Source organism: Pseudochaenichthys georgianus, chromosome 23 (genome assembly GCF_902827115.2).
Source record: "Pseudochaenichthys georgianus chromosome 23, fPseGeo1.2, whole genome shotgun sequence".
In the NCBI taxonomy this organism is placed as follows: domain Eukaryota; kingdom Metazoa; phylum Chordata; class Actinopteri; order Perciformes; family Channichthyidae; genus Pseudochaenichthys; species Pseudochaenichthys georgianus.
Genome location: NC_047525.1, coordinates 15,520,820 through 15,537,564, shown reverse-complemented (window position 1 = coordinate 15,537,564; position 16,745 = coordinate 15,520,820). Strand labels below are relative to the sequence as shown.

The window sequence follows — 16,745 nt, the reverse complement described above, 5'->3', positions numbered from 1 at the left end:
GGAGTGCACGTGCTGGGGTGTACGGTTTAACCATGTCCTGGATGTAGGAAGGGCCAGATCCATTCGCAGCATGGTACGCAAGTACCATTGTCTTGAAGTGGATTCTAGCAGTTATCGGAAGCCAGTGGAGGGAGCGGAGGAGCGGCGTGGTGTGGGAGAATTTAGGAAGGTTGAAGACCAGGCGAGCAGCTGCATTCTGGATGAGCTGCAGAGGTCGGATGGCACATGCAGGTAGACCAGCCAGGAGGGAGTTGCAGTAGTCTAGTGTGAGATGACGAGAGCCTGGACCAGAACCTGCGTCGCTTTCTGGGTCAGCTGGGGACTCATCCTCCTGATGTTGTAAAGCGTGTATCTGCAGCAGCGGGTTGTAGCAGCGATGTTTGCAGTGAAGGACAGGTTGTTATCTAGGGTCACACTCAGATTCCTTGCAGTCTGAGTCGGGGAAACAACAGAGGTGCCAATGTTGATTGTTAGGTCAAGAGTGGGACAATCTTTTCCCGGAAGGAAAAGCAGTTCAGTCTTGTCAAGGTTGAGCTTGAGGTGATGATCAGACATCCACTGAGAGATGTCAGCTAGACAAGCAGAGATGCGTGTGACGACCTGGGTCTCAGAGCGGGAAAAGGACAGAATTAATTGGGTGTCGTCAGCGTAGCAGTGTTATGAAAAACCATGCGGGCTAATGACTGATCCGAGCGAGTTTGTGTACAAGGAGAAGAGGAGGGGACCAAGAACAGTGCCCTGAGGGACCCCTGTAGTTAATTGACAAGGGTCGGACTCGGACCCTCTCCAAGTAACCCTGTAGGTGCGGTCTTTGAGGTATGAGGTGAGGAGGGAAAGTGCAGAGCCTGAAACGCCAAGTTCTTGGAGAGTGCGAAGGAGGATCTGATGGTTCACCATGTCGAATGCAGCAGACAGGTCCAACAGGATGATGACAGAGGAGAGGGAGGCTGCTTTGGCAGTGTGCAGTTCCTCTGTGACAGCAAGGAGGGCAGTTTCTGTGGAGTGACCTGCCTTGAAACCATACTGGTGCGGATCCAGAAGGTTGTTCTGATGGAGATAGCAGGAGAGTTGTTTAAAGACAGCGCGTTCAAGTGTTTTAGACAGGAACAGGAGGAGAGAGACAGGCCTGTAGTTTATAACATCTGACGGGTTGAGAGTGGGTTTCTTTAGGAGAGGGTTTACTCTTGCCTCCTTAAGACTATTTGGAAAGTGACCAGAAGTTAGAGAAGTGTTGATGAAATGGGAGAGAAACGGTAGAATATCAGGAGCGATAGTCTGAAGGAGGTTTGAAGGGATAGGGTCCAGAGGACAGGTGGTAGGGCGTGCAGAGGTAATGAGGGTAAGAACCTCACTTGGAGAGAGAGGGGAAAAGGCGGTCAGTGGGTGAAAGGAGGGTCTGGTGACCCAGGGGTGAGGAGAGGTGAGTCAGAAAAAGAAGAGCGAATATCATCAACCTTTTTTTTCAAAGTGGTTAACAAAGTCGCTTGACAGAAGGGAGGAGGGGGAAGGGGCTTTGGGGGGGTCCAGGAGGGAGGAGAAGATGGAAAATAGTTTTTTGGGATTGGAATAGGAAGATTGGATCTTATCTTTGGATCTATCGTTATGGACGACGAACACAGGTGCATTTTATTGATGGCATTGTGAATGCACAGAGATACCGTGACGAGATCCTGAGGCCCATTGTTGTGCCATTCATCCACGACCATCACCTCATGTTGCAGCATGATAATGCACGGCCCCATGTTGCAAGGATCTGTACACAATTCCTGGAGGCTGAAAACATCCCAGTTCTAGCATGGCCAGCATACTCACCGGACATGTCACCCATTGAGCATGTTTGGGATGCTCTGGATCGGCGTATACGACAGCGTGTTCCAGTTCCTGCCAATATCCAGCAACTTCGCACAGCCATTGAAGAGGAGTGGACCAACATTCCACAGACCACAATCAACAACCTGATCAACTCTATGCGAAGGAGATGTGTTGCACTGCGTGAGGCAAATGGTGGTAACACCAGATACTGACTGGTTTTCGGACCCCCCCAATAAAGCAAAACTGCACGTTTCAGAGTAGCCTTTTATTGTGGACAGCCTAAGGCACACATGTGCAATAATCATGCTGTCTAATCAACATCTTGATATGCCACACCTGTGAGGTGGGATGGATTATCTCGGCAAAGGAGAAGTGCTCACTATCACAGATTTTTTCAGATTTGTGAACAATATTTCAGAGAAATGGTTATTTTGTGTATATAGAAAATGTTTTAGATCTTTGAGTTCATCTCATGAAAAATGGGAGCAAAAACAAAAGTGTTGCATTTATATTTTTGTTTAGTGTATTTTATTTGGAGAACGTGGTTTGTTAAAATAAATAAACCTGCTATTTTTATGATAATAATGATATAGTAAATAAAGACAACTTATTGACATTAAGACCTATCATTGTTGACCAGAGGTGGGAAATAGGCTAACTAAGTATGCTACATATACTCAAGTACTCTAGGCCTACTTGTGATTTAGAAATAGCCTACTTGTGCTTTAGTTGAGTATTTAAATTGTATGTTACTTAGTACTTCTACCCCACTACAATTCAGAGGTAAATGGTGTACTTTTACTCCACTACATTTATGTAATAGGCTACCTTTAGTTACTTACTACTAGGGATGCTCCGATCGCCAATTTCGGGGCCGATCGCCGATCGCCGGAATCAGTATCGGCCGATACCGATCACCGATCCGATCGAGTGGGCGGGGCCTAAATGGAAGATTTAAACATCACTTTAAATCTTCCATTTAAAGTGATGTTTAAAACTCAGTTAATGGGGATCATTCACTGGAGCTTCCACAAACAACAATCAACTTAATTATTACATTCAAATGATGTACATTATTCAAGTTTACATTAACTTTGGATAATAACACGGGAGAAATGAGCGGAAGCGCTCTCCCTCTCTCTTTCCCCCTCTCTCCCTCTCCTGACAGCCTGTCAGTATCTCATGCAGCTCACTGATCCAGTAATGAGTGACCCGACAGTGAATAATACATATATGTATAATGACTAGTTTAGCTGGTTCCAGAGGTAGATAAAATAGCTAAGTGTGTTAGGTCTAACTCTTGTGTGTTTCTCTCCGCTTACCGGTCCGGCCGGCGGAGCTGCAGGATTTCTGCTTCACACACACGTTGCATTCCGCTATTTTACTGTCTTTTTCGGACACCTTAAAATAATGCCAGACCGGTGAAGCCATTTTGGCGAGCTTGTTTTGCCGCACACAGAGAAAAGTGTCATGTATTTTACGTCATGCGATCGGCTCTCGCGATCGGCATGTTTAGAGAGCACCGATCGATCGGTAGAGAGTGAGTATCGGCCGATCTTGATTGGTGACCGATCGATCGGAGCATCCCTACTTACTACAGATTCTGATTAATGATGAGAAATATAATCAAGTCTTAAATCAGACTTTAGTTCCACCTGAAGTAAATTCACAAGCTACCCTACAGTATACAAAGTCATTAAAACTAGCTGCACCTTTACCAGCTTTGATAACACTTTAATGATCACCAATTATAATGAAAACATGTAATATGTACTTTAAGTATATTTTTAAGTATTTAGGTAGGCTACTTCTACTTTTACTTAACACTATAACCGCCAGGGGTCGCTGTAGGCTATAGCCTACCTAAAACCGCCAACGGGTAAAATGTACGGGTCCGCTATTAGAATGCATTGATTTTCAAGGTACAATGTTATTTTATTTATCATACTAGAACACAGGGTTAACAGTGAGTGTTGCCACTACTCGCCGTGGCATGTGCCTTGGCATTTGCAGGCAGTGGCAGGTACTTCCGGCATCTGCCACAGATGCCACTTTGCCGAGGCATCTACAGCAGATGCCACTACTTGCCGAGGCATCTGCCGCTGCCGAACGGGAATTGCCACTAGATGCCGGTGTAAGAGAAGGTTTACAGTAAATTTGAGAAACCGGCTTGAGATACACTTTTTGTTATATTCCATGGGATGCTCTTAACATCCCGATAGCAATGAATATCTTAAGTGCTTTGACAAAAAATCCATAAAAAAATGTCATCTGTGGAAGCAGTACTGTAAAAAGCACGACCAATCATTTTAGCCGGCCCGGCTAAAATAACTGGATGGCCTACCTGCCTTCCATCTGTGCACAAACTTATCTCGTGCCCTCATTGGTCATGTACGCGTTCGTGTGTGTTGGAGGAGGGGCTCTGTAAGGAAGTGGCAGATTTGTTCCGCCTGTGTATTTTCAAATGATAGCGCACTCGAGCAGGTTCCTCCAAAATTACCTACCCCACCTTTAAATGCAGTTTCTAAAGCTGAAACCCTACAAGCACTGCAAAGCTGGCAAGGGGAGACGGATGAGGATGACTCACCATACGAGCTCTTCACCTTTACATTTGACCAAAGAAAGGACTACGAAATGTTATGCCAAGAACTAGTTACAGTGAAGCATTACAAATTGTTCGACTCCTTTGCCTCATTTATGAAGTATAAACCTTAGCATCTCACTAGCAGTGGCAACTGCAAGATACAGCTGCCCTAAATCTGTAGCCAAGTCTAATAACACCAGTGTACACACGACGCTGAAGTTGGCTTCCGATTCAGAGCATCCGATTCGGCAGTTAAGGGGAAAGTTAAGGGACATTTCATTTACAGCGCTGAGCGAACAATCCTCCGTGTTTGAACCTCTTAAACCGCTGCATAGCCGATTTATTTGGACTGGATTATCCCAGAGAGTCTAAAGATTATTTATAACCCAGTTTGAGATTTGTGAAACCTTTATTCTATTTGTGAAAATACAAAAAAGGGAGATTTCAGTGCTTTTTTCACATGTAGACCACATTAGACCAGGTCCTGATCTAAAACCACTAGGCCTAGACTCATCAAATCTGGACTGGATTATCCCAGAGGGTCTAAAGATTCTTTATAACCCAGTTTGAGATTTGTGAAACCTTTATTCTATTTGTGAAAATACAAACAAGGGAGATTTCAGTGCTTTTTTTACATGTAGACCACATTAGACCAGGTCCTGATCTAAAACCACTAGACCTAGACTCATCAAATCTGGACTGGATTATCCCACGCAGGCTAAAGATTCTTTATAACACAGTTTCAGATTTGTGAAACCTTTATTCTATTTGTGACTGAAAATACAAACAAGGGAGATTTCAGTGCTTTTTTCGCATCCTGACCACATTAGACCAGGTCCTGATCTAAAACCACTAGCCCTAGACTCATCAAATCTGGACTGGATTATCCCAGAGAGGCTAAAGATTCTTTATAACACAGGTTGAGATTTGTGAAACCTTTATTCTATTTGTGAAAAAAATACAAGAAGGCATAAAGGCTTGCCCAGCTGGGAGGTTCACTCTCTGATTCTGATCCTGGCCTGCTGCAGCAACCTCAGCCTTCCACCTGTGTTTGTATTTTCACAAATAGAATAAAGGTTTCACAAATCTCAAACTGTGTTATAAAGAATATTTAGCCTCTCTGGGATAATCCAGTCCAGATTTGATGAGTCTAGGTATAGTGGTTTCAGATCAGGACCTGGTCTAATGTGGTCAGGATGCGAAAAAAGTACTGAAATTTCCCTTTTTTGTATTTTCACAAATAGAATAAAGGTTTCACAAATCTGAAACTGTGTTATAAAGAATCTTTAGACTCTCTGGGATAATCCAGTCCAAATAAATCGGCTATGCAGCGATTTAAGAGGTTAAAGCACGGAGGATTGTTCGCTCAGCGCTGTAAATTAAATGTCCCTTAACTTTCCCCTTAACTGCCGAATCGGATGCTCTGAATCGGCGTCGTAGTGTTCACGTTGCTGTGTCAATACAGATATTTATTTGTTAATTATTTGTATTACTAGTAATAATACACCTGGTTTATCGTAGCAAGCAGTGGAAACTCTCCTCCATAAGCGACAATTGCCAAGGGCTTGCGTTGCAACCCTCACTCGCCAATATTTCTTTTTTATTACAATATATTTTTAGTAGCTATACTATCATAAATATAGCACCAGTGTTTACCATATATTGATTTATTTGTGGCAGGTTGCCACAATTAAATATCGTCCATCACAAATAGATCTCGTAAAAATAAATGTAAAACAAATTATTTTTCCAAATAAATAAAAATAATTTTTCCGAAAAAAAAAAATTGTTTTTGAATAAAATATACATTTCATTGTAGAGCGCAGTTACCCGCTCAGCCCCTCTTTGCATGCTCTTTGCTCTCAACGGCCCCTGAGCCCCGCCCCCTCCTCTCTGCAAGACATTTCTGAAGTTTGAAACCAGATGCCGCGTGCCGGAGAATCACGGCCGGTCCACACAGCGGCGTATATGGTATATATATGGTATATGGTATATGCATACATTTGTCCAAAATGGATGTATTCAAGTTAACTCTGATAAGTTAGTCTCTCTGTTCGTATCACGCTGTAAATCGCGGAGACCCAGCTCTTCAAATAAGTTATTAGCTAACAAGCATGAATGGAGCCTAGCTTGCTAGTTGCTAGCTGTGTTGTCGAGGTCGCTGTGTAACATTATAGCCAAAGGCGCGGGAAGGTATTTTGAGTGGGGGTGCTGAGGTGCTGGACTCCAGTGAACAATATTACGGGCACTATAGAGCACGCACAAAAGCAATCCCCACACGCAAATACACAGTACACCCGTGACTGTTACAATGAAGGCTCGATAATCAGCTTATGGCATATAGGCAGGGGTAAAGTGCTTTTTTTTTTTACGAGTGGGGAGCGGACCTCATCTCCTCTAGGGGGGTCCGGGGGGATGCTCCCCCGGGAAGATTTTTTTTAAATATTGAAGTTAAAAGCATCAATCTGGTGCACTTTGAGAGCAACATTAAGAGATCTATGGATACATCTCTCAACACCCAGATGAAACACAACTGTAAGCAGATGTTCTTTTTCTTTATGGATATTTTACAAATCACTCCCCTTTCAAACTGTATTCTTGTTTTACTGCCATATAGTATTTCATAACTGTTTTTCCTTTATTCTCTTATTTGTTTTATAACTCCCCCGGGAAGATTTTTTTTAAATATTGAAGTTAAAAGCATCAATCTGGTGCACTTTGAGAGCAACATTAAGAGATCTATGGATACATCTCTCAACACCCAGATGAAACACAACTGTAAGCAGATGTTCTTTTTCTTTATGGATATTTTACAAATCACTCCCCTTTCAAACTGTATTCTTGTTTTACTGCCATATAGTATTTCATAACTGTTTTTCCTTTATTCTCTTATTTGTTTTATAACTATAATGATCATATGAAGGTGTGCCGCGGAAATAATCTTTTGAATAATTTGTGACCAAACCGTTTGAGACCCACTGAGATAACTTAGACTAAAGTTAACTATCTAAACACTCAGAGAGTCCTTTAGCTCACCTGAGCCTCTCAGTCTGAGAGGAGAGGACTCTCCTCCAGCTTGTTGTGGAACCAACAGCAACAGCTCCGTATGTCCGTTAGTGCAGCTAGCTAACCAGATGCTAACAACACGGTCCCTCTCTCTCTCCCCCTCTCTCCCTCTCTCACACACACTAAATGCGCTATGTCCGCACACACACACACACACACACACACACACACACACACACACACACACACACACACACACACACACACACACACACACACACACACACACACAAACAGAGGGTTTGAATGACACAAGCACACTTTTATTTCCATGCAACTCTCTGATTGGTCTGGTGTCTTGCCTCTGTTGCATTCACTGAACACAGGAAATTACAGTCCTGCCGTCCTCTCGAGTGTCATGATGAGGTTCACGTAAAACACGGTTAATGTATTATATTATTGAGGTAGACTTGTCCGGTGCTACAGAAAAAACATTCGGGGCAGGCCAAAATATTATTTTACCAACAATGTGGAATTTATTGGCTACATATTACACAGATTATGCACAGCGGGAGCAGCAATAACTGTCAACTAATAATTCAGACAGGGGAACTCCGCACCCCCTGCCTGCCGCTAGGGGGTGCGGCAGCGCCCTCAACACCCCCCTTCCCGCGCCCATGATTATAGCGCTCCTAACGTTAGTCAACTACCGACTGCATTTAATTCTTTAACTCTGACGCTGAATGATGTTTGCTCCCTCAAACCAGATGAATATCGAAACATATTTTCAGAGGCAGAAACGGGCTCATCTTGAAGAGGAGCAAACACAGCCTGGAACAGAGGTATTAGCATTGAAGAGTGTCACACGCGGGAAAGCTGAACAGTCCGACCAGTGTGATTAGCTATCCAATTAATTTGTTTGAAATATTTCCAGGCTTCAACCAGTGCTAGTGTAGCAGCAAGAGAGGGTCAGGGAGCCGTGGCAGAGCCAGCTCAGAAGCAGCAGGTGAGATTGACAGAAAACACAGAGATATAGAAGCAGGTCAGGTGGTCAGAAAACCAGATTTCTGAGGCATCATTTCTATTCTTCTGTGCCTCATTTCTGTAATTGTGAAGCAAGCAGCAAGCATAGACGCACTGGATTTGATCCAGAGTGGTTGAATATGCCTCCATTTAAGGCCCCGGCCACACGAGGACGATAACGGTAGTTTCCGTTACCGTTTTGTGTCATATAGATCATTCGGCCACACTAGGACGACAGAATATGGCACTAAACGACTACGGTAACGATAACGGGTCCCAAGGTGGATAGACCGGCATACGCAACGCTCTGGGGGGGTCCAACGGCTCCATGTGTACGCCCTATAAGATCATTTTCTGATAATGATGAGGCAATAGCCCCGCCTCTTGCCACCTCTGCTGCTCACCCCCGCGTCAAAGTAAACTGCATACTGAATTCAGATTATTTATCTTTCTCTCGATATGGACCTAAACGCGAGTGAAGTCTAATCTGACAGGACAGAGACATGCAGCTCTGCTCACCTGCAGCTCCTCCCGCTCTGATGCAGCGGTGAACGGAGCAAAACACACACTTCAAGTCAGATCATCACCCTTAGCTATTTTAATTACCTCTCAAACTACCTAAACTAGTTATAAATATGTCGGCCGGGTCACTCATTACTGGATCAGCTGCTGCATGAGACAGACACTGATGCTGTCCGAAGAGAGGGAGGAAAAAGAGAGGCACCGTGTATTTTATTATTATATTATATAGAGTTGTTATTCATTTGTTTTAAAGCTCAATAAATAACAAAGAAGACCTTTGACCGGCACTTTTATAATTTTGTCCCGAAGATTTAAACTTTAATACACGTTGACTGGCGAAAAACTCTGCCCGGTTCCCTCGGCCCCCACCAAGGAGAATAAACAGAAGGGCAACCATGACAACCATGCTTCTTCTCTGCTTTTGTGGAGGAAGTTACAGCGCCACGTACAGGCTCGGCATATGTACTGCAGCTTCTAAAGCGGTTGGAGCTAAACGGAGCTGTCTCGTGTGGACAGAAACTTTCCGGTGTCTATTGCGTGTGGACGGAAGCCTTTTTTGCGATTGCGTTTGCATATGCGTTTTACCATTATCGTCCTCGTGTGGCCGGGGCCTAAGCCATGGCTATACCACACACAGCATGGTCAATTTGATGAATGGGCTGAGCTCTACCCCTGCCTGAGCCTCCTTGCGGACATAGGACTAGTTATCTCCGTTTCTAGTGTCAACTGTGAACGCGATTTCTCGACGATGAACAGAAAAAACATCACTTTGAAAAGCACAACAAATTATTATGCATTTTCTTTATTAGTTCAGTTTGTGGTATTCCATTTTGCTTTATCCTCAGGTGAAAACAGACCTCCGAAACCAGCTCCAAGGAGAACACCTGGCTGCTTGCTTGAAGATCTCCATAAATGGACCCTGTCCTGAGGCCTTCCCATAAGATAGGGCATTAGAATATTTGTTCAGGAAGCCCCGTAAAATCGGATGTCAAGACAAAGGGTGCAAACTTTGCAACAAGTAGGCTGCAAACTTTGCACATTGTCTGAACATCTGAAGCGTTGTGTAGCCGAGGCAAATTTTATTTTGTTTGTTTGTTAGACATCTTAGTCGTGGTGTTCCAGGCGGGATTTGAACTCGGCACCTAGCCTTCAGTTACTCCAGGGAGAATGTAGTTAAATGTAAATGTATGTAATCTAATGTAAATCACTTTGGAATAAGGCATCTGCTAATTATATTTTTGGGAGAATAAACCCCACAGATCCTCAACTCCGGTGTGGCTCACTCATTTACAACGCGGGAGGGGGGGTGCCCGCAGGGGGGGTGCCCCCACAAATACACAAATAGAATCGAATTCTGTGGGAAACACTGAGCACTTTTTTTATTTTAGCAAACCACGTTCTCCAAGTAAAATTGAATAGAAATTATCATTTATAATCTTTTTGAAAAATAGAGATCGCACATCAGTCCTGTGTACAGATCAGTTCGATAAAGTCATGCCTAAACAGCGACATTTTACTCGATGAATACGGGTTTAAACTGCAGCATTTGCCACGGAAGGCGAGTGGCAGCTACCGTAAACCTTCTCTTACTCTGGCATCTTGTGGCAACTCCCGCGTTCAGCAGCGGCAAATGCCTCAGCAAGTAGTGGCATCTGTGGCAGATGCCGGAAGTACTTGCCACAGGTGCCACGGAGTAGTGGCCTCTGTGGCAGATGCCGGAAGTACTTGCCACTGCCTGCAGATGCCACAGATATTCTTCAGGTAACGAGAATCTGCTGGAATTTTAAAAAGCAACTGATGACATAAGATTACTATATAAAAGTTATTACGGCCCGTCCACACTACAGCTTCAAAGAAAGCTTGGAGCTGGGCGTGTCTGAAGCTCGACCAACAACCAATCACATGAATCTCCCGCCCCTGACACACAAGCAGCGGTTTGATTGGCTAGAGCTTGTACTGGCATATGATTTGATTGGCTGACGCTTCCACCGAAAGCTTCAGAAGCTTCAAAAGTTGAACATTGCTCAACTTTTGCAGCCTGAAACGCCAGGAAAGCTCCACTCTGCTTCCCACAATGCAGTTCGGCAAAATATGACGTCACCCCATTCAAAGTGAATGGGCAGACGCGTTGGAAACCGTTTTTGAAGCTGTCGAAGCTGTAGTGTGGACGGGCCGTTATGGTAATGATATTTAAACAGATGACACTAATGCAGGCTCAAGCCCAGGGGCCAAGCCGCTGTGACTTTTCAGTCCTCAAAGCAAACAAAAGCATTTTACTCTGGATTCATGGTGTATAAAATGACAAGGGGGCTTCTACGTAAATCTGGCAGGGATGATGCCCCCCCCCCCCCCTGTAATGTTGGCCAGAATGGTCATAATCTCACAAAAGTCCCATGTGTAAATTATTCTCCTTTACCTCTTAAACCCCACGGACCCGTTTCCAGGGCCGAAATCGCGTCATTTGCAAGAAACAACGAGTAAGGAACCTTAATATTTAATAAACTATGAATATTTTTATATCCATATAACGGGAAAAAACTCATTTAACTAATCTTTTTCATTTGTTTTCTCCAAAAAAACACACAATGCTAACAGTCAGTGAGCCTCTGAAATAGCCCGAGCGAAAAATGCTAACCTATTACTGCACCGAAAATCACTCCTAGCTCCCTTATTACTTATCCTAGCTGCACATCCAACACATCGTTTATGATCGTAAAGACACAGAATCTAACGGCGCTCACCTCAACACTGAAAGATACAAACTCGCGACGTTATCAACAAAAACGTACATCAAAACAAGTGGCGCTAGGTAGCCCACAACGCTAACATGGCTTACCTTCGTCTTTGTCTGGTCTAAACTGGTCTTCAATGGCATTACAACGATAACAACGATGATGTAGTTAATCCATAGGTTAATATCCAATTTGGCTGTGTCCCCTTTGAAATGTTCTGATGATAATCTATAAGCAATAAAACTGCAATTCCGTTTTAAAATAGTAGAGCAGGCCATTCCTACGCTCTGTAGCTTCATTGAATGCGCGAAGACATCACCTTTTTTTAACATGAGTGTGTGCGGGACGATTTCCCTTCGATTGTATTGGCTCTGGTCAGAAAAAGATGTCACATGTCAAAAGAAGAAGGGGGGCCAGAGATATGGAAAATCCACCCAAATGGCCCCAGAAGAGTCTTTTTTTCTAAATCTGTCTAAAAAGGTCAAATATCACTTGTTTTGCATCAATCTTGATACAGGGTACTTATTATATGTTGTACTTGGGATTCCTAAAGCTTTTAGTCTACTAACCCATCATCCAAGGTTAGTTTTCACTATAAGTACAACATATTTTTTGGACGGACACTATAATTTACAGTTTTTTTACCATGTTCAATCTGAACTTTCTTTAAAATAAAAAAACTATCACAAAATACTGAAAACGTTATTCTTTAGCAAAGGCACACATCGTCAGATATTTTAAGCTGTGTTGTTGTGTTATTAAAGAAAGAATTTCTACATAAACATTTTATCAGTATAATCTTTTAAGATGTTGCCCAGAGAATTCCCCCTACTTATTTCACTAGCAAGTAAATAACGTGCTATTCTGCAATAACATTAAACCACACATAGTCTTTTCTAGAGTCTAACCAAATCTTCTAAATCTGTATGGTCTTACTTGACACAGAACTCCTAATATCTGAATAATATGTATGTTATGTATGGCCAAATCACTGACGTGATGATTTAGCTGAACTCTTGTCAACATAATGAATAAACAAATGAGCAGCAGTGTATTTTACCTCCTTTTCCATGTGTAAGCCCTCTGCACGGATGTTCCGCTCAAATATATCTCTCTTCTCTGACTGCGAGCTAGACTTCCTGTAAACCAGGATGTAGTCAATGCGACTCTTTCCATCGCTGAAGCAAAGGCAGCTGGACTTACTCCTCCCCTGACGGATAGACACATCAAGGACACACAGTCAATAAGGAACAATTAGTAACTGGCCATTGGCTCCTCCACCTTTACACACATCATTACACACTATAGAGTTCTTCTGTCCAGCTTCCCTACCCCACTGACCTCTGGGAGGCACGAGTCCGACTTGGTGTTGTTGTCCAGGATGCTGCTGTTGGTGTCCGGGTTGAGCAGGGTGGAGTCGTCGTCTCTGGACGGGCTGCTGATGCCCTCTGACCTTTTTCTCTCAAGAAGCACATTAACATTCTTCACAGCTGGAGGCAAGATTAGCAGAGAGAAAGTTAGAATACACAGCTACTACTTGTATATTTTCATTAGTGTATATGGTGCTTGGAAAAGGACACTTTTCAATCCCCTGGACGTTATTTAAGGCATGTATCCCTCACAGTCCTTTGAAAAGTACATATTTTATCCACACCATTTGTATACATATATGTAAATAAACAAACGTTTTGAGTTGGTGTGTGCGAGAAAAACTTTAATTTTTGCCGCTGCTTTTAATTGAACTATGTACACTGTAACTTGTATTATTCATGTTTTATTATCTTTGGTTTATAATGTGTTTCTGCTGCACTTAATGATCTTAATGTCTTTCATTGTTGTAAAGCACTTTGAATTGCCTTGTGTTTAAAGGTGCTATATAAATAAACTTGCCTTGCCTTGCTTTGAGAGAGAGAGAGAGAGAGAGAGAGGCATATCTAGCGCCTTATAAGACTTCTTCTTTGTATTTTGATTGCTTTATCAAAACTGTTACTTAAAACCTTAACCATTAAATAGAATGTGATAAAGAGAGTTTGGCGCTTCTTGTTTTAAAGAAATATTGGTGTGTTATATGAACGGCAAGTGTAGAGAACGTTCAAGCTCTAGTGGCGCTGGTTCTCACCAAAGGGAGGCTCATCAATTTGAGTGCTGGAGTCCGTGGCTTTAGACGAGGATTTCTCCATGATGTCTGCCCCCCCACAGAAGGGGAAGGCCAGAGGTCTGTCCGCAGCCTGGTAGCCTGAGGCCAGAGGCTGCAGCGGGACCCTGCGTCGGCGGTGGCTCCTCTTCCGAGGCTCAGACTCATGTAGAGATAAACTCACACCTATAGGAAACACAAAACCTTTATAACACTATGTTTTTGCCACACCTGTAAGTGTGTGTTTCTGTGTGTGCAACTGTCTGTTCACAGCTCATCTCACATACTACTGGACCCATCAGCCTAATATTTATTATGCTTATTTTTGACTGTGTGCGCCATGACCACTCGTGAGTCACTGTCTTGATCAGCCTACCGTTTTATAAGAACAGTGTGGTCGAGCATTACAGATGAATTTTACCGTCAAACTTTACTGTCAGCAGGGGCGCCGCCAGGGATTTTGGGCCCCATGGAAATATATCACATTGGGCCCCACCACCAGCCACAGGTCACGCCAACCAAGCACAATGCTGTAACCACACCTCCAGAACCCAACCCACTCATTTATGCTTTAATGAACTACCTGTACAGGCTTGCATCTATCTTGTAGTCCAATACTAACTGCACAATATTTACTGACACTGAGCGGTGAACATATAACACTGTGCAGACGTGCAACATTCTGCTGCAGTAGAATTCACTATGTGATATAACACTAACATTCCTGACAATAGACCTCAATAGTCATCTTTTATGGTGTACATGCCTTTTTAATAACATTTTTGAATGGAACATTACCATAGCCTTGCCCTTTAACAGTTATTACGAGCCCTGGCTCAGCCTTACTCACCAAGAGCCCAGTGCCTAGCCTTCTTACAGGCAAAGTCACTGATCAAGTCCTTGAAGTCCAGCTTTCTAGCCAACTGGCTTTCAATGGACAGCATGGCAAGACTGCAAAGCCTTATGGGGGGTCAGGGCTGCGGAGCCTAAAGATGGAACTGTTGGTCCTGGCACCAGGGGGAGGGACAACTGATTTAGTATGAATATCTGCTAAAAATGTACCTGCATTTATTAAATGTCAGCTAAAAGAGCAGTGAAATGAAAAACCTCTGCATTTTCTGTGAAGATAGTAACAGTACTTAATGTCAGCAAAACATTACAATTATTATTTACAATGGACTATGCTTAGCTAACAGACTAATTTCCACTACTCATAGACCACACCCACCTTTTCTTTTGAAAAACTGGGTGACATACTGTTGCCCTTTAGTCCCTCTCTCTTGTCTTTCTCTCCTTTATTTTCTTTTTGAAAGCCTGACTTTGTTAGTCGTTGAGACATTGTACACATGTAAGTACTAGCCTCCTCACATGCTCTCACTCTCTGCTGCTAGAAAGGGCCCCGCACAGCGTTTGGAGGCAGGACCAAACCATTATATTTAAATAGAGGGGGGTGTTCGATGCTTTGGATAATTAACTTTTGGAAGAAAAAGAGTTAAATGAATCGTAAGTTTAGTGAGTACATTATCAATTTAACGTTCTATTAATGTTAATTATTGAGGATTGATGAAAGGTTACTTAAACATTTGTTCTTAATGTTCTAACATTGTTTGGGGCCCCTGTCAGTCACGGGCCCTTATAATCGTCCTAACTTTTCACCCCCTTCCCGCGCCCCTGACTGTCAGATACTCAAAGCAATTCATTAGTCATGGGTAAGTTAGGTCGTAACCATTCACACAACATTTGAGTTCATGTCCGGATTACTTCTTCAAATCAATCCAGGGTTAACAAATAAACTGCCTGGAAGATTTCTTGCTTTTTATGAGCTTAGCCTGTTAAACCCCGAGCCTGTTTTTCAGGTTGCAGGCTCGAAAATGACATTCCCAGAACAAATGACCATATCTTCCCTTCTAAAAGGGTTAAATTAATAATCTTTTTTCTCAAAGTAATGATAAACCTGTGAGTTGGATGTAGAAAAGTCAGAATCAATATAGATGTTTTTTCTTTTAAAGAAAATTCAGATTGAACATGGTAAAAAACTGTAAATTATAGTGTCCGTCCAAAAGATATGTTGTACTTATAGTGAAAACTAACCTTGGATGATGGGTTAGTAGACAAAAAGCTTTAGGAATCCAAAGTACAACATATAATAAGTACCCTGTATCAAGATTGATGCAAAACAAGTGATATTTGACCTTTTTAGACAGATTTAGCAAAAGAAAACCCCCATTTGGGTGGATTTTCCATATCTCTGGCCACCCTTGCTCGATTTTGACATGTGACATATCTTTCTAACCGTCAGAGCCAATGGAATCGAGGGGAACTCACACATAGTCCTTATTTGGTAATGTGTGTGTGTTGGACTGCCGCATAGCCAAGACCGGAAGCAGCAGCCACTCTGGTGGCTACCATTAGCAGCTAACTTTTGCTCTGCGATTTTTACATAAAAATGGAATTATGGATTATAAATGAAATAATTTTTTTATACAGAGACGTTAAAAACCTATGGATTATCCGATTCAGCCGCGTTTTTTCTCATTTTAATGCCATTGAACACGTCTTTTGATCAGATTGACAGCTACGGTGAGACGATCTCCCTAGAAGCTCCGTAAAGGTACGTGTTGTGATGTCTGTGTTTGCTTCCCCTGTCGCGAGTTCCTAAATAATCTGTGGAACCTCAGCTTTAATCGGATATCTTGTATGTGCAGCAAGTAATAAGGTACTTTTATCTTGAGTTCTGTGCCAATGTCCGTTAGCATTTTTCGCCATGGGGTTATTTAGATGCTTCTTATGAGACTTGTGTTTTGTTTTGGTAAAAATTGTTTGTATCGTCAGTTAGCTGAGATTATTCCCATTAATCTGGTATAACACATTAATGGGTTCTTAAATATTAAGATCCCCTGAGACACAGTGTCGTGAAAAAAAAAAACAGGGG

At 42.7% G+C, this 16,745-nt stretch overlaps 1 protein-coding gene across 4 annotated transcripts in view; it reads right to left on the bottom strand.

Moving 5' to 3' along the window:
- Positions 1 to 16,745, bottom strand: part of LOC117439257 (anoctamin-4-like) — a 93,013-nt gene that overhangs the window by 41,846 nt on the left and 34,422 nt on the right. For 3 of the 4 annotated variants that reach the window (XM_034075106.2, XM_071201761.1, XM_071201762.1), the window contains exons 4-6: positions 13,799 to 13,999; positions 13,021 to 13,169; positions 12,740 to 12,889 (exon numbers count right to left, since the gene is read on the bottom strand). In XM_034075106.2, the coding sequence (XP_033930997.2) occupies positions 12,740 to 12,889; positions 13,021 to 13,169; positions 13,799 to 13,999 (500 nt within the window). Of the gene's footprint in view, positions 1 to 12,739; positions 12,890 to 13,020; positions 13,170 to 13,798; positions 14,000 to 16,745 lie in introns of those variants that run through there. The other variant, XM_034075107.2, reaches the window with a different exon arrangement.